At 40.4% G+C, this 463-nt stretch overlaps 1 protein-coding gene across 3 annotated transcripts in view; it reads right to left on the bottom strand.

Annotated features, from left to right (window-relative positions):
* Positions 1–445, bottom strand: part of LOC119588710 (inositol monophosphatase 1-like) — a gene marked incomplete in the record, with an annotated part of 7,982 nt that extends 7,537 nt beyond the window's left edge. For all 3 annotated transcript variants that reach the window (XM_037937350.1, XM_037937349.1, XM_037937348.1), the window contains 1 exon segment: positions 342–445. In XM_037937350.1, coding sequence (XP_037793278.1) covers positions 342–407 — 66 coding nt within the window.
* Between the last annotated feature and the right edge of the window lie 18 nt (positions 446–463).

The following is a 463-nucleotide window of genomic DNA, read 5'->3' as shown; positions in this document are numbered from 1 at the left end:
CCCGATGTCTAAACAGCAGAAAAAAATAAAATACCCGACCTGTCAACAATATAAAATAAAACAATTGTTAAAAATACCCATTCGAATATAACCAAACCAAAACAATTCTCCACAAATGTAATAACAGTCTCCCCCTATCTATACATCCATCCCATCAACAACACCCCTAAGACTTCGAAAATCAATATCCCAAAATAGCTTACGTTAATAGGCATAAGGAAATACCCCCCTTCCACCCAACCTGCACCCGGCATTCCCTTTATTCTCTTCAATTACGCCCTATAAACATATTCTACAAACGCTAAAACATGCTAACCAACTTAATAGACTAAAGCACCAACCTTCCCCGCCTGTTTGACAAGATCTAGGGCAACATCGAAGCATTTTTGGGCGTCGACTTCTGACATCGTGACGTGTTTTTCAAGTGGCCGGAGGAGAATGTAAACATGCGTTCGTTGGTGGA

The sequence above is a fragment of the Penaeus monodon genome, chromosome 24 (genome assembly GCF_015228065.2).
Source record: "Penaeus monodon isolate SGIC_2016 chromosome 24, NSTDA_Pmon_1, whole genome shotgun sequence".
Taxonomy (NCBI): Eukaryota; Metazoa; Arthropoda; class Malacostraca; order Decapoda; family Penaeidae; genus Penaeus; species Penaeus monodon.
This window is presented reverse-complemented; position numbering and strand designations above follow the sequence as displayed.